The sequence below is a fragment of the Penicillium waksmanii genome (genome assembly GCF_028829765.1).
Source record: "Penicillium waksmanii strain IBT 27052 chromosome Unknown utg000007l:1.0-4314555.0:1.0-4317578.0, whole genome shotgun sequence".
In the NCBI taxonomy this organism is placed as follows: domain Eukaryota; kingdom Fungi; phylum Ascomycota; class Eurotiomycetes; order Eurotiales; family Aspergillaceae; genus Penicillium; species Penicillium waksmanii.
Window position 1 is genome coordinate 3,951,882 of NW_026643253.1, and position 22,215 is coordinate 3,974,096.

The window sequence follows — 22,215 nt, forward strand, 5'->3', positions numbered from 1 at the left end:
CCTCCGCAACTCCAACTCCAATCCTCCCCCCTCAGTCGTTCCCCCACCATCACATATCTACCATGCCAGTATGGATAGCAATCCAGTTGAGAAACTGCTTTGGAGATAAAGACTGACTATTACAGGCCTACCACTCCATCTTCCTGGAGGACCGCGATGTCCCCGTGATTGGTATGCTGCCCCGCCAACTAACTTGCTGCCTTCAATGCGACACATCTCCAATAAACAAGAAAACCGAAATTGACCATTGCATTCCTTTATAGGGAACTTTCCTATCCTACCCCTCCGCACTCGCACCCGCGGTCCTGCATACACTCTACCCACCCTTCCCCCCTAACACTGCCGACATCGACGTCGCCCCCGACAGCGAGTCCTACGACTGTGTTGACGAGATTCTGTCCTTGTTCCGCGCCAATGTGCTCTTCCGCAATTTCGAGATCAATGGCCCTGCCGACCGCATGCTCATTTATGGCACTCTGTTTGTCAGCGAGTGCCTCGGGAAGGTCAAGCCGACAATGACTGCCCGTGATGCTGAGAAGGTAAATAAGCAACCCGTGGCCTTTCGCAATGAGACACCACGTACTCACTTAAACCCACTAGGCTCTCATCAATGCCGCCCTCGAAAACTTCGCCATCCCCGGCGATGTCTCCTTCCCTCTCAACCAGGCCTTTGAGCCCCCACGCGACCGCCAGGATGCGGAAAGTCTCCGACAGTCTGTTTACCTCTCCATACTTGGACCACCTTCCCATCAACTGATTGTGATTTTCCAGATACATTTCGCAGGTGCGACAGGAAACCGCCGTGCGACTACACGCCAGATTATACCCCGGTGGAGAAGGACCTTCGAAGGTACGTGGAATCAATGCTCCCTCTGCCAAGACCAGGAGTATCACTAACACCAACACAGTTTTGGCTCAGCTTCACAAAGCGAAAGTTCATGGGAAAGAGCCTGTAAATGCAATAGAGGGGGGTGTATAGTTTTTTATGAAATTCAGCGCATCAATGAACCTTTTTTTTTCGTGCAACCCTGCAGCTAGCTTGCGGCGCGTCCGGGGTCCATACTCGCAATCAACCTACAAGTAGCATTCATCCTATACAAACCTTGGAATTACTTGGTCCTACTGGTAAGAATCCAGGGTACTGAGTAGTATAGAACTATAGAACTGGGTAGGATACCGTGTAGTCTATATACTGGTTGAATCTCTGATACTGGCTACCTATCTACATTAGTGCTACTGACATATTAGCGTCAACCAATTACTTCCGACTGGTCCGGGATTTGGTTTCTATATTTTACTCTATGATTGGCGTACCTCTTTCTACATTCATTGAAACTTGGTGAATCGTTATATTCGTACAACCTTTTATGTTTGTCCAATGGTAACTCCAGGTATTGATGCAGATTAAGATGCCATTTCGACGTCCTGATCGGTAGTCGGGGTCGGGGTTGATGTCTGCTGCTCCAGCTTTCGCTTCTTCCGGAATGTGCCTGCGGCCTGGACGTTTGCAGTTGTGGGAATCACGCGCACGCCGTGGAAAAGATAGCCCTCGGCGCCACCGCGTCCAGTCATGAGAGGGTGTGTTCGACCTGGAAGCACTTGCCAGGCACGAACACGTGACCTGTGGAGTGTCGGGGGAGGAGAAGGGTGGGATCAAGTTCGAACTCTTCATATAACGAGGATAGGTCGAAATCGTCCTGCTCCGAGGTCGTTTGGGCTTCGAGGTCCCGTTTTTTGTTGATGAATGCCGTTCTCCGTGTAGTAGAGTACTTGTCCATCAGAACGACCAGGGACTCGACGGTTGGGGAATAGACAGCGACGGAGGCTGAGCCGGAGAGCAGTGGGACCAGGTTTTTCAATACACTAGCAGGCTCTAACAGGGTAGCGACGACGAGGCCGTCAAACCTTCCCGCGCGGGCCTCTTCCACTACCTTCTTGATTCTCTCCCATCGGTTCCGTTTGAAGTGATACGCGCTGCGCTTGCTGCCCTTCAAAGCTGCCAATTCCGCCGGTGGGATCTCCGCCGGCCGGTTGGATAGGATTGGGTCCACGGCTGGGTCGAGCATTTGGAGCCAGGTGACTGTCTTGAGGTGGGTGTGAAGGGGGTGGTTCTCATCGGGTGTGTTGATATCATAACCGAAGTACTTCAATAGTGAGAGATTTGGTTGTGAGGAGGCATGGATAACGGTGATGGTGTTTCCAGACGCCGACATGGCTTGAGGCCGTTTGCGCTTCGAGGTCGAAGTGGCACCCTGGGCCTCTGCATTGTTGTCTTCTCCAGTGGGGTTTTGCTCGTTTGAATCCGTGGCTTCCTCCTCCTCTCCATCGTTCTCGTCCTCTTCCTCATCGCGCGGGTAAAGAATTCCCATGCGCTCGGCCATGGCAGCCACGACAAGACCACCGGTTTCGTCAACCACATAGTATCGGCCATTCGGCTTGATTGCGGGTAGTCTATCCGTGGTTGACTCTTCATTGTGAGAATCCCCGCCATAATGCACGTTACCGAAGCAGCCCAGGAGGCCGATGTGCTCGTCCCGCAATTCCATCGTCCTCGTCGCATCTTTCTCGGCCAGCATAAAGTTGGCCAGTGTGCTGACATCCAATGGTACGACGGTGAATCGCTTAAGATACTTCTGACGCTTCCGAAGCGTATATTTGGCCAAAGAGAAAGCAGTCTTCTGATCCAGAGCGGTATGCGACTCCAGGATCTTCGCGATAATTTCCTTTCCAGCTCCACCAGCCTCTTTCTTGAGCTCTTCGATTTCCTGCAGGGTCAGTGTCTGGGTAGAAGCATTATCGACGATCTGACGGTTGGTGCGCATGGGGGTCCCTGATCCCTCTGGTTGATCCTCCCCCTCGCCGTCTGCCTCGGCCTCTTCAATCAAGGTTTCCGCGTGCAGCTCGGTGGCTGAGACGACCCGCAGTTTATAGCCATCACTTTCGGCGGTGTCTTGGATTTCAAAGGTGAAGTAGAAGGGTCGTCCGATGATCTGGTTGGCAGGGAAGCTACCGTACTTCCCCAATTGAACTAGACTGTGCGAGGGAGTGTGTTGGTTAGTGGAGGGAAGGCTTTTGCGACGGGAAGAAATTCGATATCATGATATGGACGGAAGACTCACGAGTCTGGGACTAATTTGACGATGCGAGTCTGGTCGGAGGGCAATTTGATCGCCACAAATTGATCGGGGGGGTATGAATGAATGCATGACGGCCCAGCCAGGCAAAATCACTTTTGTCGACTTGGATGCAATATCTACAGGCGCAAAAGTAGCGCTGATAATTGCTTCTGCAAAATATTCCGGGGTTCGTTAGAGACCAAGTACGCATGAGCCAATCAGCGGCCTGAAGAGGCGGTGTCGGGTTATTATTGACCCGAGTAATATTGGTACCATACCATTCGCTTCCTCTTTATCATCAGTCTTGCCACTGTTACCACATATCGGTAATACAAATACTCACCAGAAAACGGGTGCCTGCCACCTGCCATCATCGTGCCTGCCTAGAGTGCTGCACTGGGGCACCACTCTAGGCGTATTCGTACTTGCCCAAGTCCCCAAGTCACCAAGTACTCCCAGCACTCCCACTACTTCCAGCGCTTCCACCGCAAGGCGTTTTCTCTCTCCTCCACTTCCCCCCAATCGCCATGGCTAATCTACACTTTTTGCCCCGTGGCTTTTGACTTCATTCTTGGGGATGGTGTCACTAACGCCCATAACTTGACACCCTTTTAATATATACATTACCATTACCATTACCATTACCTATTATTCCCTGCTTCCAGCTCTCAGCTCTCCGCTCCACAACAGCTCTCGGTATATACAACCTCCATATACATACAGTACTACCTCCACATACTTCGATATCCTCCATCCTTCCTTCTTCATGGTGCTCCGCAAACCTCCTCCTCCGCGTCTCGAGAATCTTAACAAGTGGCATGCTCGTCCAGAGTCTCATTCCCCGACCTCCCCCTCCACCCATTCCCCGTCATCGCAACGTCGGCCCCATCCACACCGAGTTCCTTCCCAGGACTCTGTGTACTCCCCCCGATCTCAATACCTCCCCAGCTTTTGATCTGATGCCTCTCGAACAGGCCCAGAGATCCCCCGTGGGCTCACCGACGAGTCACCCGCCCGGCTCCTGGAATGACGGATTGGGGGACCGACCAGCCACCCGTGATGGGTCATATCCAGCGGGGTCCGAGGTGAAAGCACACGGGCTCCCGTCGGCTCTCACTCCGGGTCCACCAGGATCATCAACTGGTGATTTTGGCTGGCAGCCCACCTCGAGAGACCGCAGCTTCACAACGGGAGAGGTACCGGTACAGCTTCGATCAAATAACCCATTTCTGAAGCCAAAGCCGGTGGATTCGCGGATAAGCTCGGGAGACCTAAACGAATGGGAGGATCGTCATTCACATGCGACTACCAACAGTGATCCTTTAAGTCAGAGTACGATTACACAACCCCCACACCTTCCCACACCTTCTCCTGGGATGCTCGATGTCGATGCTGACCCCTTTCTAGCGGAGGGATACATCCCCATGACAGCACGACTCTCCCTACTCGATTCTCCTGAGCACGAATCCCCATGGGCCGAACATGATTTGACTCAGTCCGACTATCAACGTCCTCTTGCCAATCCTCAGCCCTACGAGCCATCCCCATGGGCAGAACATGAGACCCCGCCATCCCACTTCCAATCATCCACTACAAATCCCAATTCCTCCGACCCATCACCGTGGGGATCCCAACATTCGATCAAAATATCAGCCCCCCCAGGAGATATATCTACAGGGCGGGCAAGCAAATCCATACGCCCCTCCACCAGCCGTGGTTATCCAACCCTCCGATAGTCAACAGAATGCATTCGGTCATGGGCAATCGTACAGCAATGACAGGCTGGGGTCGGACGCGGGTATCAGACCACCCTCTGCTTTTTCGAGTGCAACTTCGGCGACTTCGCACGAATTGATTGACTTCGATTCCCCCAGCGGTCTCGCGGCGAATAATGGGCCCCATCGAGCAACCTCGTCGGTATATTCTTCGGAGAGCGTCAATAAATCACCTTCCAATCCACAATCACCATTGCCAATTGCATCGGGCATACAGTCTCAAGGCAGCGCTCTAGAGCAGCCATTGACAACTCGAAAGCTCTCACCAGCAGAAGCGGCCAGACAGCAAGATCAGAGGGCAGAGACCTATTCCATCCGGCATATCAACCGGACTGACCGGAATGGAGATTTATTCCAGTCTCCTATCTTGGTTCAGAATCAAAATGGTCCTTGTCCGTTACTTGCTCTCATCAACGCGCTTGTACTGCGAGCTGAGCCAAATACACAACCACCGATCATCAAAGCTCTGCGAACTCGCGAGCAAATTTCGCTTGGCTTGTTGATCGAGGCTCTATTCGATGAGTTGACTACTTGTCTAGGGCCACACCAGGAGTTCCCAGATATTGAAGCGCTCACCCAGTTCCTCACGATGTTGCATACCGGCATGAACGTGAACCCTCGTTTGACATTGGTAAATATCCCTCTTCGATCATCAGCAACACCCCGCGTCAGGCTAACTCTAAACCAGGAAACCGAGGATTCCCTTGGCACATTTCTTCAAACCCCAGATATTCGATTCTACAGTACATTTGGCATTCCTCTCATTCATGGTTGGATTGCATCCTGGTCTGACCCGGCCCATGATGCTATGACCCGAATTGGTCAATATCATGAAGATATTCAGTTGTTACATTTTAATAGGCAGGATCTTGAGGAGCGCGTCATGCAGGGCCAGTCTCTTTTGCCGGAGGAAGAGGGAAGGATGGCGGACATACAAGCCATTCAGCATTTCGTTGATATCGAAAATGCAACACAGCTGAGCCCATTTGGGCTGACACAACTGTCTACACGACTCGCACCCGGCTCCATCTCGATTCTATTCCGCAACGATCATTTCTCTACCCTATATAAACATCCCGAATCACAGCAGCTCTTCACTTTGGTCACCGATGCTGGCTATGCTAATCATGCAGAGGTTGTTTGGGAATCTCTCGTCGACGTGACTGGCTTCAATGCAGAGTTTTTGGCTGGTGACTTCCGAGCAGTTGGCCACGGCCCATCGGGCTCTGGTGGTCCCTCCGGCCCCGTCGGTCCTCGTGCATCGAGCCTTTCACCGAATAGTTCACCTGCGGCGAACGATGGATCCCAGTCCCCACTCTCAAATCAGGAGCAAAGCGACGCAGATTATGCATATGCACTCTCACTACAATTCCAAGAGGAGGAACAGCGTGAAAGGCAGGGCAGTCAACAAGGGAGCAGCAATGGCCCCCGTGCATCAGGCCCCGCCCGTCGCGAATCTGTCCCTCCTCGCATGCCAAGCTCTTCCCATACACGAAGCAGCTCTGCACCGCGCATATCCTCTCCTCGCATCAACGGGCCCAACAGGATTTCAAGCGTTACCACTGGGCTCCGACAACAACAGCCACAGCCACCGGCTGAAGCCAATCCCGAGGATCCAAACGCACCCCCTCCCCCCCTACGAACAAGCTGCGAGCGGCCCACGGTATACACCTCCCGACCGACGAAATCGATACAGCGACTTCCCTGTGGATGCGAACGGTTCATATTCTCCAAGATACCCTCCGAATCGATATTCGAACCGGCCCACTACAGACCGATACGACGCGGACCGGAATCGTAACAAAGACTGCATCGTGATGTGAAGACATGGCTTTCGAAGCGATTCACTGCTGCCATGATATTACGATGCTTGCTAAGTCTATATGATGAAATGAATGTAATGAATCAATGTAAATACTTAGATGTCATTCTGATCACTCTCCACTTGGACCCGCCAAGCTATAGTCATGCTATGTTCTGCTTGCAGCCGTTTTCCATTGCCGAAGTAGCTTTGTATACATCCACCTTTTTCAAATACAGTCGTTTGCTTTACAAGGGGGGGCTGGGGGGGGCAACCCTGGCCGAAACAGGATTGCATACCAGCAAAGCCATTTGTTTATACATATCACTACTGAAGTTCTCACCTTGCACTGGACCCTCCGCCCATTCATTCTAGATCCTCCACGGCATCGCATCGCATCGAAACCAACACGGACCGACTCCGTAGCTGCAAAGGGAGCGGGGCAGCAACTCTGTAACGGGCAAGGGGTAGAAATTAAGATCACAAGATTATGTTCCATATAGTGTACTTCCGATCTAACTTAGACTTTCTTCAGAGTAATCTGCGGAGATTTGCGGAGATGAAGGATGTCCAGGGGTCTTATCCTATTGGAGCATTGAGACAAGTCCGTCACCTTAGGCAGGCCAAGCCTCTAGCTTCCAGGAAGCTGCCGTAGTGATTTTAGCTCTGATTTAATGATTAGGCATTATCATTGTGTGACACGCTGCGGGCTTCTGGTTAGCCAGGAATGTTCTCATTGCCCTGGAAGCACTAATTCTGCAGGTCCACTTCCGTGTTCTTCTTGGGTCATTCAAGTTATATCGAGCCTTTCCAGTTAATTACGTACTATATAACGTATAAAGCCTAGCTGGCCAACTCTGTACATTTCATGTAAACCAGAATATTGTGAAACGACAGTATTAGATCGTCTTCCCCCGCTAACTATAATGCAGGTCCTCACTGCAGTGGCCCTTGCGGCTATTTTCCAATATACCCAAGCACAGGTGCCTGCTTATGGGCAATGTCAGTTTTATAATAGAATTTGAAATTTCATAATGAAAGTATCATAAGATGCTGATATCTCTTAGGTGGAGGCAGCGCTTACACTGGAAGTACGAGTTGTACAAGCGGCTATGCTTGTACTTCACAGAACGCTTGTAAGTTGACAGTTTCAAATCAGTGCCTACGTGATCTGAACACCTCCAAGATTACTACCAGTGCGTTCCGGGTAGTGCAACAAGCACCACAACCAGCAAAGCGACATCGTCCAGTACTACCACTACCACTACGAAATCCACTACTCTGACCACGACAACGACAACGAAGTCAACGGCCCAGAGTACAAGTCGAACATCCACTTCTACAGGGTCCACTTGCACTGGTACATTTAGCGCAATTTCCGCTTCCAATTTCGTCGCAAAACTTCACCCAGGCTGGAATTTGGGCAATACCCTCGATGCCGTTCCGGATGAGGGCTCCTGGAACAACGCGGCGGTTGTTGCATCTACTTTTGAGACAGTGCAAGATGCAGGATTCAATGGGGTTCGAATTCCAGGTATGAAAGAACCTGCTAAGATTTCGAGATTTTACTAATGAGCGGTAGTTACATATGCTTATCACTTCACTGGGAGTTCGCCGGACTGGACCGTTGATCCGGACTGGCTACAGCGTGTTTCTGACGTGGTTGACATGGCTACTTCATTGGATTTATACACCATTGTTAATGTACATCATGGTAAGTCACTCCCTATGCGCGGTTATAGAACGGGTTTGTGCAGTTTTCTAAAATGGGATTAGACTCTTGGATCTGGGCAGATGTCACTGCATCTGGTGCAAATATCACCATGATCGAAGAGAAATTCTACCGTCTTTGGTATCAGATTGGCACAAAGTTAGCCTGCAAGTCGAGTCTCGTTGCATTCGAATCGATCAATGAGCCTCCCTGTGACGATTCCACTGATGGTGCCGAGATTAACAAGCTGAATAAGATATTCCTCCAGGCAATTAATGATGCAGGGGGCTTCAATTCCCAGCGTGTGGTCAACCTTGTTGGTGGTGGCGAGGATAGTATCAAGACTTCAGAGTGGTTTGTGGCGCCATCTGGCTTTTCGAACCCTTATGCGATCCAGTTCCATTACTATAGTCCTTGTAAGTGGATGGCCAGGTGTGTAAACTTGAGATGCGTGGATTAACCAGCTATAGACGATTTTATCTTCAGCGCATGGTACATTGATTTTATGAATGTCCAGTATGTTGAAACTCCTGCGCTGACACTTTCTAGGGGTAAAACAATCTGGGGCTCGGATACCGACAAAGCCACCCTTTCATCTGACTTCCAACTTCTCCGAAACAACTTCAGCGACGTTCCAATTATTCTGGGGGAGTACGATGCATCCCCCACTAACACGGAGCCTGCAGGTCGGTGGAAATATGTGGATGAGCTTGTTCGATCGGCATTAGATTTGAACTTTGCTTGCATTCTGTGGGATAATGGTCTAGACCATTTAAATCGTGACACTGCAACCTGGAGAGACCCGAATTCCATCTCGATGATCACAAAGTCGACTGCGGACACTTCGAATAGTCTACCTGACAGCACCGAGGATGCTTCTGCGACCTCTCAATCCTCTTCGGCTTATATCTTCCACGAATACGGCACTGAGGTGACACAGCAGTCGCTACCATTTATTTTCAATGGAAATACCCTGTCTTCGATTACGGATTCAGTTGGCTCAGCCTTGGCCTCAGGTACAGATTACTCGGTCTCGGGCTCTAATATCATCTTCACAGCTTCTTATCTTTCGAAACATCTTTCATCGACAACTTCGCCAGGTATCATCACCAATCTGACCTTGAAGTTTTCTGGAGGTTACTCTTCCCCGATTGTACAGCTTGTTCAATGGAAGACCCCGACTCTGTCCTCCAAGACTGCGGTAGCTTCATCAGTATCTGGCTCCGATCTTTCTATTCCCATCACTTGGGGTGGGCTTCAAAGAGTTGCAGCAGTCAAAGCATTAACTACGACTGGTACATATCTGGTCGATGACTGGACTGTATACTTGGGGCCTCTCCAGCAAGCACGGACGGTATGTCATGCCCTCCTAAATCCTGAGAGATATTTATTAACTGATTGATTTGAATGACAGACATATAGCAGCCAGTATAACTGGGATTCTTCCAATGTTATCCTCACGTCTTCTGCTATCAGCTCGGTTATATCTGCTGGTGTGACGACGGTGTTTACTTTTGAGTTCTTCCCCAGAGACAACGGTGCGGTAAATGCTGTTAACTTCACTTTGACGGTTTGATGCCTCTGGAAGTGTCGGGCTTGAGCTTCTGAGATAGCCAATTAGTGTTTCTGATTCGTGTAGCTTAGTTAATTATCTTAATGCTAAATACGCGCGATCTTTCCTGCAAATCTCGGGGCTTAGCTTCTTTTGTGCGACATAGTGGTGCACGGGATTAAAAAACGTAAGTAAAAAGATGTCTTTGCTAGAATCTTCATCTGGGATTGGGCCTTGATTAAGTGCTCTATACCTAGGTATACCGATGAACCAAAAACTCGAAACCACCACCTGTACACACCCAAAAACCAAAGCTGAAACATCTCATGCATCCCTCCGGGTACGCCAAAAAGTCATCAGCATGACAGCTTTATACAAACCTGAATCATTCATCATTATCCCATAATCATTCTTATAACATATAATAATAACGCCGTCGAATCAGTCTATCAGTACGGAGTCTTTAATTCCCGGAGAGGAAGATCAGGATCATATTTATCCCACACGATTTTGTTCTTCTCGTTGAGATGTGCTCCTTCATCCGTGATGTTGATGGCAGGGTCTGTTTCAACCATCTCGTGTCGACTAAACCCCCATCTATCCCGCGGAATCCAGAGCGTAGGCGCAGGAGCGGCAATACATGGCTCAAAATAGGCGGTGCGGACCTCTTCCTCGGTGTATTCAACCTCTGCAACATTGCGACGCACCTTGCGACGTAGTGCAGCGTAATCCTTATACACATTCGGATGGAACCATTTCCAGAAGGCCAAGAGCCGTGGGCGACGCTGCTCATTGATCTCGGCAATAGCATCCTCTTTCTCTTGGAAGAGCTCTTCTTCCGCATCCAGAGATCGGGGCAGAAATGTGTTCAATGGGGCAAGGGCTTCGTTGAGGGACATGTGGGCTAGGATAGTACCGATGGTAAAAAGTACCATGATAACCACTGGGCCAATCGCCCCTTTGATAGCGAAAAGACCGATCATGCAGATTTCGGCGAGGTAAATACCCGTTAAGAGATGCTGCAGAGCGCGCGGGTAGACCAGGCCTTTCGTGTCGACGTCGATTTCGTAGACAAACAAAAAGTTGTAGCGATAGGCTTGGTAGACGAGATATAGACCGATAAAGGCAAAACCCAAAATCAAAGGTGCAATGCAAGAGTAGGTCAAAGCTGAAGAGATGTTAGACTAATCATCATTATCATTCCGAGTTTAATAGAATCTGCATACCGATCACGCCCATGTTGGTGAAGACCGGAAACACATTACCCCAGCTCAGGCTACCAAGCTCAGCCCACCGTCTAAACAGACGACGCGGAGAAAAGGCGAAGAATGTGGTAACAAATTTGAACACCAGAGCACTCGCAATTTGTACCAGTGCCATGGAACTTGTACTCAAGCCTTGAAGCAAAAAGTATGAGATGTAGAAGTTGGTGGCCTTGGGCAAGTTCTCAGCCAGAAGATCCTTGGCTGAAAGAGGATTTTTAATTATCTGCGACGTCGCTGCGGACGCAGCCGAGGTTAATGTTGTGACCAAGAATACCTGCACTACCTGGAAAACGAAATGCGCACTCTGTGTGAATAGCTCGACCCGGGCTGTGGATGGTACTCCGGCTCGTCTAGCACAGACTTTGGAGCAAATGTTAGCAAAATGCTTCTTATACCTCTTCTTGCATCGCTCCAAGAAAACTTACTGCGACAGATGATTGGCACCAGTGACATTAAGGCCACTAGTGCAGCTGACGGCAACAATCCTTCGATCGCTCCTTTGATAAATTCAGGCAGGTCTTCGATAAATCCGAGGAAAGGGAGGAGATTGGCGAGATATGAGATATTGGAAATGGTTCCAACAATGGCGGCAGGGAATGACCAGAAGATCACCAGGGCAGCAAGGCCCCCTTGTACTGCGAATTTACGAATAATTCGCTGCCACCAGCTGAGATTGATAGCAGACCACACAACTTCATGCGGCGAGACTCCAATAAAGCGAGGTGTCATATGGAAAGGTTGATGGTGAGACAAGGTCTGAAGAGCGACCTGAGCGTCGGATTGAGAGTTAAACTCAATGAAGATTGCCGAAAGATGTTTCGCGTCACCATCCTGGTGTTTCTTCTGAAGAATAGACACCGCTTCGGTGATTTTGACCAGCTCCGACCGATACCAATGGATCGAGTCCACTTTCTTTCCGAAAAGCTTCAGTCGATGGGTTGGACGTTTGATTTTGTGGGATCCGGCAGGGTTACTTGACTCGCAATCGAGACAGGTATCTGATGAAAATTCACCCGTTTTGATCGCCTTTACTCGTGCCTTATTTGCCGCTCGGATTAATCTGGTTTCGGCGGTTTCTAATCTGAATGCAATCTTATCACGCTCATTCACCATCTTCTCCAAATTGTCGCAGTCAGATGTGACCCAGAGCCGGCGGATGGAATCACCAAAAATCTGTCGCAGCTTCTTCTCGTTCTGATAATTGCCTGGAGTCGACATGAAGAGAACTGTACGTGATGAGATTCGAGAGGCATATTCCGGAGAGTTGAGATAGGCTTGACGTAAGTTCGCATAATAGAGACTCTCACGGGTCACGACATAGAATACAAACGCTAAGACACTATGAGCAAATTGCCATGGAGGGATGCTTGCAGATGAAAACTCACTGAAATAAACGATAGCAACGAACACATTAGCGTAATATTTAGTAGGGTTCGCGACATTACTGAAGCTGAGCATGTCGAGCTGACCGTTCCCATTCCCACCCGTTGCATGGATGGGGAATAGAATCGGCCAGGTAATCAGGCAGCCAGTGAAGCATGTTGCACACATCACACGCAAGAATCGTAGAAATAGATATCCATCCAGCGATGAGTGGTGCAAAACATGGTTATCTTCAATCTTTAAAAACGTACCGAGCCAGTTCACCCAACCGGAGGGTAGTTCTGGACTTCGACGATGCTCATGAATATCCGGAAGATGTGATCTTGGTGCATACCATCGACGCTGCGTCCGTCGGAAGATGAGGAAAATAGCAACAAAGAAAATAGCATAGATCAACGCTGGCAGCAAGGTCATCATCAGCGCCGTGGCTGACGATCCACCTTCGCCAGTGAGGCTGCTTACAGCGTCTCCCGATGTAGACGAGGCATTTCCTTGGGCAGAACCGACATTGGGATCATTGTTGGGGTCCTAGCACTTTTGGTGAGTATGGGAACTCTCAACGGGGCTCAAGATTCTAGTGTATGTGATATTGGGGCGTACAGTAATGCTTGACATCGCGGAGGAGGTGGGCGGGATCAGTGCCTGTTCCTGGCCCAGCCTGGTGATGGGGGAGGTAGCTATTAATTTAAACCAAAAAAAAGGTTTGGAGACAAGGCATCGACCCATATTTTTTATTTTTTATTATTTTTTAAAAATTTCTCCGCCTAGAAAAAGCATGGCGGGCCGCACCTCGACAGGTCTGGCGTGTGGGTAGAGTATGTATCCACAATTATTTGGACCTGTCACTTCGAAACGCGACTGACATAGTTTGGGACTCGCGTTGATAGGTGGGTCGTCGCATTGCACCAAATCTTCGGAACGCGATAGTTTGTCGATCCCATAGTTCATGCGCCACACGGTCTTCTTTTGGTACAGAAGTTGTGCCTTGCGTCTCCTGGAATAGCTGGAACAGGGTCAGGTCACGGGAATTCTGGAGAAATGAACATTACGCCAACATCCTTTTATTCGACCCGGATCTGCGCGATATAGAAGCCTAATATTGACAGAGAGCAAAGAGCGGAGAGCTGCGAGATGCGCGGACCCGCAGGAAGCAAAACTATCGAGTGGGGACGTGCTGATCGTGGGACAGGGGTCGTGACATGGATTATCCCCCCCTGAGCGCGTGGAGCTGACATGCGGGCTCTTGGTCAATCTTCTTTCTTGAGTCGGACCAATGGATGATGGACTCTCTGACGCGAAGTGGTATGTATGCTCGTCCTACCACGATCGAGGGAAGCTAAAATGTCCTGCAGTGGCAGGGATGTGCGATGATGGGTCAACGAGGGGCAGGGATTAGCATAAAGGTATTTTCTATTAGCATTCTTTAATCAAGGTCAATCCTCTTTGTGTAACACAATGATGGAAAACTCCCCTCTCTTAGGGCTGAAGGTGTGGGGGAAAATTTGCTATCGATGAACATCGATAGCGTCACGTCCCCCATGCCCTGGCCCTCGTTCGAGCGTGGTTGACTTCTCAACGACAGACACTAGACGCAAGGGGTCTGGTGAGAGGCGTTGGCTGTCAACTTGGGGTTGCAGCGCAGGCTCGTCGTAGTGCAAACTCACACATTCTGCACGGCGTGGCTGCTTGATGCTAGGATGGTGGATGATGCAGGCTGTGCCGAGGTCGCGACTTGAGCAAAGCCAAATTGCAGGAGAGGGCTTAGTGAGAGTTCTCGATGCCTTGGAATCGGTTCATCTCCACGTGGTACGTGTGTAACAAAGATCAGCCTTGGCTTGTGAGAAGGTGAAGTGGGTTAGAGAGAATCTTGGAAAGAGAAGAAAGAGGGGGGAGATATCACCATGGATGCTTGGGGCTTTCTGTTTCTTCCGGCTTTTTTTTGGCTTTTTGCTTGCTCTTTCTTGTTTTGTTTTTATCCTTGACGCGATCGAATGTTTTCACTTCAGTAACTTCCGAATTACTAGTAACTAGTAGTAACAAATGTATGAACTTTGTGAACCCAAAACAGCGGATCAACCTCCATCTATGTACATTCGCTTTCTGCCTTCTTCAAACACTGCCGCCGCTTTCAACACTGTGGTGTCTTCCCATCGACGTCCCACGAGTTGCATGCCAATCGGCAGTTTAACCTCGGACGCATTCGAGTCTTGACCGAACCCGCATGGCACATTCAGCGCAGGGTGACCAGTAACGTTAAACGGCGCCGTGTTCGTCGTCACGCCAACCGCGGCGGACAGTTTGTCCATGACACTCGAAGGGGAACCATCTTCATTAACCTGCATCGTGGGGTGTGGCATCGCAACCGTGGGTGCACAAGGTGTGACAAGGATATCTACCTGCATGAACGCCTGGTCATATGCCGCCCGAAGCTCAAACACCTTCCGGTGGGCCTTGGCCTCCACCTGGGGACCAAAATGCTCTTGGAGAAACGATCCGCTGAGCATCACGTTGACAGCAGCTGGATTTGTCGCCGTGGTCAGTTCGTACATCCTCTGGTCAGGGGGCCATCGAGGGTGGATGTGCGGAGGCAAGAAAGAAAGGAATCCGGATGTCTTGCCCTGGCAGACCCATTCCGACATGGACATTCGAGTGGCAGCAGTCCAGATCAAACTACCGTCACGGTGATTCGGTATAGAGATATCCACAACTTTCGCCCCCGCAGCCGTGAAGAACTCTCGCGCTGATTGTCGAACAGTATCGCGAACTTCTTCAGACAACCCCTGTATTTCAAATGATTCTGCGAGAAGACCGATAGTCAGCCCAGAGCCGAAATCCTCTCCTTGCTCAAGTTTGCGATGTCGAAATTGGGACAAAAGTCGCGGATAATCCTGCACCTGGGATCTCAGCGGTGATTCTGGAGTCATGCGCGGGTCAATCCCATCATAGCCTGCCATCACTTGAAGCAACAATGCGATGTCTTCCAAGTTATTTGCAAGGGGACCCAGATGGTCAATCATAGGCGCCAAAGATACTGCGCCGGTATACGGTACGAGCCCATACGTTGGCTTAAGACCGTATATTCCACTGTACGAAGCTGGAATCCTAACTGATCCTGCTTGGTCACCCCCGATTGCCAGATCAACTATTTCCCCAAATGATCCCCCCCTGTTCACGTTGGACAATATTAGCAGCTACCAGGCTTGCAGAGCCACTGCTACTTCCCCCAGAAGTATGTCCATACTTCCAGGCATTGTGAACAGGCCCATTGGCCGCACTAAACGAGAGGGGAGATGCGCAATAGTTCTCACAGTTTGAAGAGCCTTTGATCGTCGCACCAGCCTCCAGGATACGTGAAACCACCGGGGCATCTATTGGAGAGAGCGGAAGACTACCATCTTCTTCGCATAAAAGCTCCTTGAATGTTCCAACAGTGGTGGGTAATCCTCCAACTGATATGTTGTCTTTGATAGCAATTGTCCGGTTTTGAAGGGATTTGTTGCTGGGGATCCTCGCAATAAGTTCACAACGGTGCTTCCAGGCATTTAGAGGATTATCCTTGCTTTCTGGCTCCCAGTACTTTCGATCTGTCGTGGTTTCAACTGGAGACAGGGCGGGGTGTATGTAATCTTCGTCGCTTTGAATTCGTCTCATAACAGCTTCTGCTGACTGAAGTAGATGCAAATAGGCCTCTGTCTCCGGCCCTTCGGGAATTTTGAACCCAAGCCTATCAGCTATATTGTGTAAGTCTTCAGTCGATATTCGAGATCTAATTAGGTTAGTATCAGGCACTGCAGGAAGCAATCAGCTTCGGAATACCTACTGAGTTGGATCTGCCAAAAATGCTACCGACATGACGAGAAGTGATTGAAGTTTTGATTTATCAGTATCGGTGCGTCAATTACGGCAGGGAAAGGACACAGTGTTCATGATATTTGAATTCTTAACAATCATTATCTGCTCTCTAAGACGACCATCGGGATTCTCTGTTGCTCCCCGCATCGGGCTCGCCGACTTTTGGTCATGCGGGGAGGCCGATCAACGAAATACAATAATTGATCAAAGCACCCATCGCTATCATGATCGTAACTCGATATGCCTGTGCTCTATATGATCATTCCTGTCCATTCGCCAGCAGGATGCGGCCGCCATCAACACAAAGAGAGGTTCCATCAACGTATGCCTGTTTCCAGAGAACTCCAATCAGCGATGCTCAGCTCAGAATCGAACTTGCGGAGAAATGACTTACCCCTGATTTGCTAACCAAATACAGAACGGTGCCAGCTATATCATCGGAATTTCCCGCCCGTTTTGCCGGGACCTTCTCAAACAAGGAGCTGAAAATATTTCCTTCGGCGCCGACGGGATTCATATTGCTGGGGACGACTGGACAGAACTTTCTATTAGTTTTCCTGGCTGAGGAACCTTCATGTTGGAACTAAAACTGGACAAAGATTCAAGTCTGCACAACTTACAACCGGGATTAATTCCAACCACGCGCACATAGAATCGATTGTATTTTGCCGCCAGCAACTTGACAAGATGATCAGTAGCAGCCTTGCTTGTTGCATAGCTTGTAAGATCCACATTAGTGGAATTGTGCATGCTTGCACATGAGCTGGTCACCACAATGACTCCTCGCCCCTCATCTCGCCCCGTTGTTCCAGTGCTGGTCAATTGGTTCGCCGCAGCCGCGAGGAGAGGAAGAAAGGCTACACTGAGAAAATAATGGGCTGCAGTATTTACTCGGAATGTATCTTCCCAGTCCTTGCTTTGAACTGACCACATTGAGTGTTGAAGTTCTTGCACGGATGCTGTGAGCACGTTGCATGCTAAAGGGGGGGTCTCGTCTAATACCGGCATTCGAGATGAGCATGTCCAAGGCCGTTTCCTTTTCAGATATCTTTTCAGCAAGCTGTGATATCGCATCTTTTGATGATACATCACACGCATAACTAAAAGCAATATGTCAGCGAGTTGTCTTTTTTTTTGTTTTTTTTGTCGCGTCTGTACCCTTCTGCGCTTCCACCGGATTCCCGGCCCAACTCATTCAACTCATTGACAACCTCGGTTATGGGATCTCTCGGGAGTGCGACGAGATAGACCTTGGCTCCATTTGATACTAGCCCCTACAGAATTGTGTTGTTAGGTTCGCGTTCGAAATTCAAAGTTTATAGGTGAACCACATGCCCTGGAAATCATAAGCCCAATGCCACTACTTCCACCCGTAACCATCCCAACCCGGCCCTTAACATTGAACAAATCCAAAGCACTCAGAGACATCTTTGATGAATTGATTTGAAGTATATAGTGGCTATTTCTAACAGCAGAAACCCATCATATGTATATTTCGTCACTCAATCTCGAGCGGGGAAAATTAACTGGGGTGCGTCGGGCGCCCCGAACAGCCGATGATAGTTAGTGATGACTGTATGGTCCAAGTTATGGCAGAATGAATCCTCGCAAAATTTTGTCACTATTCAGGACACGGTGCCCAGGTATGACAATCAATAGTGTCGAAATTACTGTAATGCCTCTCTTCCAATGGTGCTAACTATCTTATACACTACCCTGGAGGCATCCAGAATCTGAAAATTTACAATACATCCATGGATATGAAAGCTTGCTTTTGAAAGAAAAGGTGCTCTTAATTGGAATTAACTTGTACTTGATGGAGATATATTTAGCTAGAATCGTTGAGACTAGCTAATACTCCCAAAGCTTCCCCTCTCTCTTCCATCCTAAACTACTCCTTGTAGTGTTCCTTGGTCCGACCCTCGGCCTGTGCCAAGCACTCACTAGCTGTAGCGTCATCTCTGGGGATCAGACGGACCTTGAAATCCCTCGGGATTGCCACCAAGGCGGTTTTGAACTGGTTGTATTCGACATAGTCTGTATTAGGAGGGTTGTCCTCACTTGCGACAATTTTGTACGTCGAAAGAAGGCGAATCAGGGCAGTGTAGAGCAATCTAGACGCAATATACTGACCGGAACAGGCTCGCGATCCAGCACCGAAGCTCAAATGAGGTAGCCCGTTAATCTCACTTTCCTCTGGTGGATTCAAAGATTTGAGCCATCGTTCAGGGTCAAATTTACCACCATTAGCTCCGTAATGGTCCACATCTGCGAATATAGTCAGTAATCGGAAGTAAATAAATAACACAGGGAAATTATATGGAGAAATTGAGGCTTACCATGATTTCCAGCTTGCGCGTTGATCAGAATCATGGTCTTCGGGGGGATAATCGCTCCATTCCAGTTGACTTCGGTCACAGTCTTTCGGGGAAGGCTCATGGAGCTAACGGTGTAATATCGCCCGGCCTCTTTGATGATAGCATTTACGTAAGGGACCTTTTCTTCACTAACAGCACTAGTCCAGGCTTCCTGGATGTCTGGATAGTGTCGCTTGATATCTGCATAGGCTCGATCCTGCCAGACCTGTCCTTCAGGGGTGGAAAGTGACCCAATACAAGAGGTCAACGTTCCAGGAATGGTCTCAAATCCACCGGACACTAGAGACAGGCAGATGGAAGAAACTTCAACTCCAGTAAGCTTTGTCTCCTGGTCTTTCAGAATAGCGGCTGAAATGCAAGGCTTATCAGTGCCCTTTTTGATCATTGCTCGGACTTTGTCTAACAGCAGATCGAGGTATGTGTCTCGCCGTTCACGCAATTCCTTCGATCGCGCATTCTTCTCATTATTGGGAAGATACCTGAGAGTGGGAATGTAATCTTGGAGATTCTCGGAGGCACTTCGCAGAAGCGAGATTGCTGAACCGACGTGAAGGATTTCGCGCAGAAGATCATCATAAACAGCGTCCATTCGAATACCGTAGCAGAGAGTCAAGGTGGTGTTCAAAGCATAACGTTGAATGTAGGGTCTGACGTTGATTTCAACAGCGCCATTTTTGCTGTCTTTGTACATATCACGAACGATAGAGTAACTTTCAAGATCAAACATCGGATGATAATTGCGGAGAGCAGGCCTTCCCAGGGCCGTGCCAGATGCTTTGCGCTTCTTTTTGCAAGAATCATCCCAAGGCGAAGATCCAATCGTAAAGCCCTGTGTACTGCTGATCACTCCATGAAAGGTATAGAGCTTCGGACGGTCAATGACAGCATTCTGATGACCGAGCAACATCTTTTTACAGTCTTCAAATGAGTTGACGACGACGGCCCGGGTGTTGCCAAGCTTGATCTGAAAAACAGAATCCCCGTACTTCCGCCACCAACCTTCACAGACGGTTGCATGATCTTCACCAAGTTTGAGCAGGTGTCCAAAAATTGGAACTGCGCCTGGGATCTCGGGAATGCCCTTGATGTGTGGTATATCTGTCGCGAAGGCAACCTAGTGGAGAAAACAGTTATAACCTCAGGCTTGGAATCGCGCCGATGAAATCACATAGGCCCACAGGCTTACCTTGTAGACTAAGTAGAGAAACAGCGGAACCAACCCCAGTATGTAGCTTTTGGGCAGCGTTCCTAGAAGAGCCAAATGCTCCTCCACTCTATTGTCAATCATCTTCGTATCTAACAAGTATCGAAATCGAAATAATTATTCTGAATGCGCTTGATACCCCAGAACCCTGGGTTAAATGATGTCGGGAATTATATACTCTCTAAGAGGACGTCGTAGGATAGAGACTTTCTCGGAGTAATACTACTAGTAGGTTCACTATACTGGCATGGTGGCGTCCGACAAGCACCCCTCACTCCTGGAAATTGCCTATTGGTAGCACCACCGAAAGGCTGTCGGACAGCCCGACAGACGGGGTACAGGAACAGATAGCGATATGATTCTTATCGTCACTCCATTTTCGGGATATCATGTCTTCCAATGGGAGTTCTCAGAATTACAAGTCTCGGGCTTGATGGTTAATCCTCGCGGTAGAGAAAGTGAGAGACTACAAAAAGTGTACAGTATGTCCCGAAACTGGTGCCACCACCTTTACTCTTCGATTTATTTTTTTGAAACTCTATCATTAAGCTACACTAATACATGTTGAGAGTTTCCCGTGTATCCTTGGCACAAGTGTTTGTATTGTTCCTTACGGAGTACAGAGGACACGTATCATAATGGTGTGGTGTATTCGCTTGTATCCTTGTTTCGCTACTAAGGTATAGGGAGTAGGCTGAGCAAGCTTGGTTCATTCATACATACTTCGACTTTAGCTGGCTAATCAGTCGTACGTCGTCATCGGAAGGCGCTGCTCCAATTATGCTTTCCGCCAAACCAAGCATCTCTCGTTCCCAGTTCGGCAATGCTTGTGGGTTATTGCGGAAAGCAGGTACTCTCGTCAAAATCCAAAATAACCCTGTGAGCACGAAGCTCGGCGCTGCAACACCCAGATAGTATATGAATTTGGGCGTGATACTGTTTCCAAGCTTCTTGACCAGTGCACACCCCTCCCTGGCAGCCCCAGCACTGAGCTGTGCTTCCGCCCATGTCACTCCTGATTTCCTTTTGGCAGCTGCAACCGCCGCGCTCTGAAACCCAACGACCATGGCGGCATGTGTGCGTAGCCAACTTTGCATATCAGGTTCGTGGACACAAGCGATCTCCGCCGACGAGAAGATGGAGCGCCATTCGGGTGATGAGATGATGGTGATTTGACCGAAACTGAGGAATTTGTGCACCAATGCTCCATCATAGAAAAATGCCATAATCGCCGGGAATCCCATGATGCAGCGTTCCTTTCCCAGGACGTCAAAGTACTTATCCAGCGATGCGAAAGTATTAAACATGAATAGAATCTGTGTTGTTTTTGGACAAGCTTTAAGCGTAGCAAACAATGGCTCGTCAAACTGGTGCTCCGTAATGGTAAGGAGGACTAGGTCCCAGGGTTGTGCAGTATCGAGGGATCTGACGGCTTTCACAGGAGTCTTCGAGATCTCCGTTGCTTTCTCCGATTTCTTCGTCTGGATACCCCCATTTTCTTCGAGATTTGCAAGTCGCTGGCCACGGCCTACGATTGTGATATCGTGTCCGGACTTAACGAGACGAACCGCAAAGGCACAGCCTACAGGTCCCGCGCCAATGATGGCAACCTTTTTCTTTTCCACGGCCATGTTGGTTGAACGTAAAGTCGGATGTGGCAGAAGATGTCTTTCTGTGGATAGTAGGCCTTGTGCGTAGTGCACCAACTTTCAACTGGGATAAACCAGGTTAAAGAGCTGCGTGATCAGATTTAGAGGACGTACAAAGTATAATAAAGAATGGTACTTTAGCTGGGATAGATTATAGATTGAATGGACTCGCACACGAGGCTACGTAATTGATCGCATGGCACGTGAGCTTTACTCACGTGATTAAAATATCCGCCTTTTGTAAGACGAAGCGAGCGTTGGGTGCATGAGTAAGTAGTTTGCAGGTAACTAAGCAAAGCTAAGGTAAGTCGCTGGTTGCACTACTGTACTAGGGACTGAGTGACTCCCCGAGACTGTCAGTGTGACACAGGAATGGCAGAGGCTGGTTCCAATCGCCTCGTTCTCAGGGTCTCTGCCTAGGGCGTTTGACGATTGCATTACGTGGAAGCTTCTAGTTGCTGATGGGATTGCCAATACAGTAAGAAAACCAGACTCTCGTATTCTAATCTGAGTATGATATGTATGGTAT

At 49.1% G+C, this 22,215-nt stretch overlaps 9 protein-coding genes across 9 annotated transcripts; 3 read left to right on the plus strand and 6 right to left on the minus strand.

Moving 5' to 3' along the window:
- Nucleotides 1-62: 62 nt before the first annotated feature.
- On the plus strand, nucleotides 63-956 carry N7481_008327 (actin-related protein 2/3 complex subunit 3; the record flags this gene model as incomplete). Its single annotated transcript, XM_057267546.1, has 6 exons — nucleotides 63-68; nucleotides 126-164; nucleotides 264-539; nucleotides 601-713; nucleotides 772-850; nucleotides 909-956. The coding sequence occupies 6 exons, from the start codon at nucleotides 63-65 to the stop codon at nucleotides 954-956; spliced, it is 561 nt and encodes a 186-aa protein (XP_057121747.1).
- A 448-nt stretch (nucleotides 957-1,404) lies between these two features.
- trm6 (tRNA 1-methyladenosine methyltransferase subunit GCD10) lies at nucleotides 1,405-3,206 on the minus strand (the record flags this gene model as incomplete). Its single annotated transcript, XM_057267547.1, has 3 exons — nucleotides 1,405-1,621; nucleotides 1,666-3,028; nucleotides 3,140-3,206. 3 exons carry the CDS (start codon nucleotides 3,204-3,206, stop codon nucleotides 1,405-1,407), a joined length of 1,647 nt encoding a protein of 548 aa, XP_057121748.1.
- A 728-nt stretch (nucleotides 3,207-3,934) lies between these two features.
- Nucleotides 3,935-6,692, plus strand: N7481_008329 (MINDY family deubiquitinase; the record flags this gene model as incomplete). Its single annotated transcript, XM_057267548.1, has 2 exons — nucleotides 3,935-4,737; nucleotides 4,889-6,692. 2 exons carry the CDS (start codon nucleotides 3,935-3,937, stop codon nucleotides 6,690-6,692), a joined length of 2,607 nt encoding a protein of 868 aa, XP_057121749.1.
- A 926-nt stretch (nucleotides 6,693-7,618) lies between these two features.
- Nucleotides 7,619-9,979, plus strand: N7481_008330 (putative extracellular endoglucanase; the record flags this gene model as incomplete). The annotated part of the gene is made up of 9 exons (XM_057267549.1): nucleotides 7,619-7,694; nucleotides 7,760-7,828; nucleotides 7,879-7,888; nucleotides 8,063-8,226; nucleotides 8,275-8,406; nucleotides 8,469-8,819; nucleotides 8,874-8,895; nucleotides 8,953-9,757; nucleotides 9,818-9,979. 9 exons carry the CDS (start codon nucleotides 7,619-7,621, stop codon nucleotides 9,977-9,979), a joined length of 1,791 nt encoding a protein of 596 aa, XP_057121750.1.
- Nucleotides 9,980-10,404: 425 nt separating this feature from the next.
- N7481_008331 (uncharacterized protein) lies at nucleotides 10,405-13,218 on the minus strand (the record flags this gene model as incomplete). Its single annotated transcript, XM_057267550.1, has 5 exons — nucleotides 10,405-11,123; nucleotides 11,182-11,580; nucleotides 11,646-12,551; nucleotides 12,606-13,131; nucleotides 13,204-13,218. The coding sequence occupies 5 exons, from the start codon at nucleotides 13,216-13,218 to the stop codon at nucleotides 10,405-10,407; spliced, it is 2,565 nt and encodes an 854-aa protein (XP_057121751.1).
- Nucleotides 13,219-14,675: 1,457 nt separating this feature from the next.
- On the minus strand, nucleotides 14,676-16,455 carry N7481_008332 (uncharacterized protein; the record flags this gene model as incomplete). Its single annotated transcript, XM_057267551.1, has 3 exons — nucleotides 14,676-15,768; nucleotides 15,845-16,369; nucleotides 16,424-16,455. 3 exons carry the CDS (start codon nucleotides 16,453-16,455, stop codon nucleotides 14,676-14,678), a joined length of 1,650 nt encoding a protein of 549 aa, XP_057121752.1.
- Nucleotides 16,456-16,714: 259 nt separating this feature from the next.
- Nucleotides 16,715-17,883, minus strand: N7481_008333 (SDR family NAD(P)-dependent oxidoreductase; the record flags this gene model as incomplete). Its single annotated transcript, XM_057267552.1, has 6 exons — nucleotides 16,715-16,783; nucleotides 16,850-16,986; nucleotides 17,076-17,402; nucleotides 17,458-17,555; nucleotides 17,614-17,729; nucleotides 17,791-17,883. The coding sequence occupies 6 exons, from the start codon at nucleotides 17,881-17,883 to the stop codon at nucleotides 16,715-16,717; spliced, it is 840 nt and encodes a 279-aa protein (XP_057121753.1).
- A 463-nt stretch (nucleotides 17,884-18,346) lies between these two features.
- On the minus strand, nucleotides 18,347-20,121 carry N7481_008334 (cytochrome P450; the record flags this gene model as incomplete). The annotated part of the gene is made up of 3 exons (XM_057267553.1): nucleotides 18,347-18,723; nucleotides 18,795-19,947; nucleotides 20,020-20,121. The coding sequence occupies 3 exons, from the start codon at nucleotides 20,119-20,121 to the stop codon at nucleotides 18,347-18,349; spliced, it is 1,632 nt and encodes a 543-aa protein (XP_057121754.1).
- A 629-nt stretch (nucleotides 20,122-20,750) lies between these two features.
- Nucleotides 20,751-21,668, minus strand: N7481_008335 (ketopantoate reductase family protein; the record flags this gene model as incomplete). Its single annotated transcript, XM_057267554.1, has 1 exon — nucleotides 20,751-21,668. One exon carries the CDS (start codon nucleotides 21,666-21,668, stop codon nucleotides 20,751-20,753), a length of 918 nt encoding a protein of 305 aa, XP_057121755.1.
- Nucleotides 21,669-22,215: the final 547 nt, after the last annotated feature.